At 47.7% G+C, this 1674-nt stretch overlaps 1 protein-coding gene across 1 annotated transcript; it reads right to left on the bottom strand.

Annotated features, from left to right (window-relative positions):
• Positions 1-66: 66 nt before the first annotated feature.
• Positions 67-1545, bottom strand: BDW70DRAFT_165270 (uncharacterized protein; the record flags this gene model as incomplete). Its single annotated transcript, XM_073741702.1, has 2 exons — positions 67-1353; positions 1401-1545. Coding segments are annotated over 2 exons (1432 nt in total), but the record flags the coding sequence as incomplete, so codon positions are not given.
• Between the last annotated feature and the right edge of the window lie 129 nt (positions 1546-1674).

Below are 1674 nucleotides of genomic sequence, written 5' to 3'. Positions count from 1 at the left end.
ACATCTCCTCTGCCTCTTTCAGCTTGCCCTGATTCTTGTAGAGAATCCCAAGATTGTTGACTGTACTCAATGTGGATATGTGGTCAGGGCCCAGTGCCTCCTTATAGCCTCCCAGTGCTCGCTGATACATCCCCTCTGCCTCTTTCAGCTTGCCCTGCTTAGAGTAGAGAGGCCCAAGATTGTGGACTGTATCTAGGGTGGATGTATGATCAGGACCCAGTGCCTTCTCATAGCCTGCCAGTGCTCGCTGATACATCTGCTCTGCCTCTTTCAGCTTGCCTTGATCAGAGTAGAGATTCCCGAGATTGTTGACTGTATCAAGGGTGGATGTGTGATCAGGACCCAGTGCCTTCTCCCTACCTGCCAGTGCTTGCTGATACATCTTCTCTGCCTCTTTCAGCTTGCCGTGATCATAGTAGAGATTCCCAAGATTGTTGACTGTCACAAGGGTAGATGTGTGATCAGGGCCCAGTGCGTTCTCATAGCTTGCCAGTGCTCGCTGATACATCTCCTCCGCCTCTTTCAGCTTTCCCTGATTGTTGTAGAGAAGACCAAGATTGTTGACTGTACTCAACGTGGATATGTGGTCAGGGCCCAGTGCCTTCTCCCTACCTGCCAGTGCTCGCTGATACATCTGCTCTGCCTCTTTTAGTTTGCCTTGATCACAGTAGAGAATACCTAAACGATGAAAGGCTCCAAAAATGTTGAGTCTATCTTCAGGCCATATATCAAGCCGATGGCCTATATTCCTTTGAATCAGATTATTTGCGTGAGGAAGTAATCGCTGCTCAAGCCTTGCATAATCTCTGGTGTCCTGACTGGGGACTGTATATCCAACCGAGATGAACGCCAGCTCCTGTAGTTGGTTTGTGAGGTCATTGGAGGCAGCAATATGATAACACCAGTCCTGTACCACGGGATGCAGAGTATAGCTTCCCTCTTGCTGCTTTATTTCAACAAGCGAGAACTCAACTAGTGCTTTTATCTTTGTCTTAAAGACCAGCTTGCTTGATACTGCTGCCTCAAGCCATGGTGGCGGGTTGGAATAGTCCAACCCGTTTCGAATCAGTTCATACCAGATATCCTGGTTATCGAAAAATGCGAGTAAGAGCAAGAGTTTCGCAGCAGTGGGATCACGTTTCTGGATCTCTTTATAGGTGATAATCCATGTTTGTACAATGTTGCCTTGCTGGTACTGGCGTGTGGGTGCCGACTGAGACTGCAAGTCGAACCAGGAAGTCCGGTAGAGCTCCGAATACTCTTTAAAAGTTGTTCCTGTTTGACGCATGAAGGCCCCAGCTATGACAATTGCCAGCGAGAGCCCATCCAGCAGGCTGGCAAGATTCATAAGGTCTGTTGACGTTAGTCATGTTCTTCAAGTCTAGCTAATAGTACAGTACCTTGTTCAGCTCCCATCTGTGCAATGTCTTTAGCTGAAAAGCCGCTGCTTTGCAACAATAGCTGCGTAGCATCTTTGTATATAAGTTTCTGAACTGGAAATGACTTCCCAAGTTCAGTGAGCCCTTGGAGCCGGGAAGTGATCATGATAGATCCATGATCAGCCTTTGGAAAGAATTCGTAGACATCAAATCCACAGTGACCATGGCCTTGGATTGGAGAATACTGGTCGACGTTGTCAAAGATAATGAGCCATCTAGTGTTGCCTGGCCTTGC

Source organism: Aspergillus foveolatus (genome assembly GCF_047715535.1).
Source record: "Aspergillus foveolatus strain CBS 279.81 unplaced genomic scaffold BDW70scaffold_277, whole genome shotgun sequence".
In the NCBI taxonomy this organism is placed as follows: Eukaryota; Fungi; Ascomycota; class Eurotiomycetes; order Eurotiales; family Aspergillaceae; genus Aspergillus; species Aspergillus foveolatus.
The sequence above is the reverse complement of the archived record's forward strand: the minus strand, read 5'-3'. Positions and strand labels throughout refer to the sequence as shown.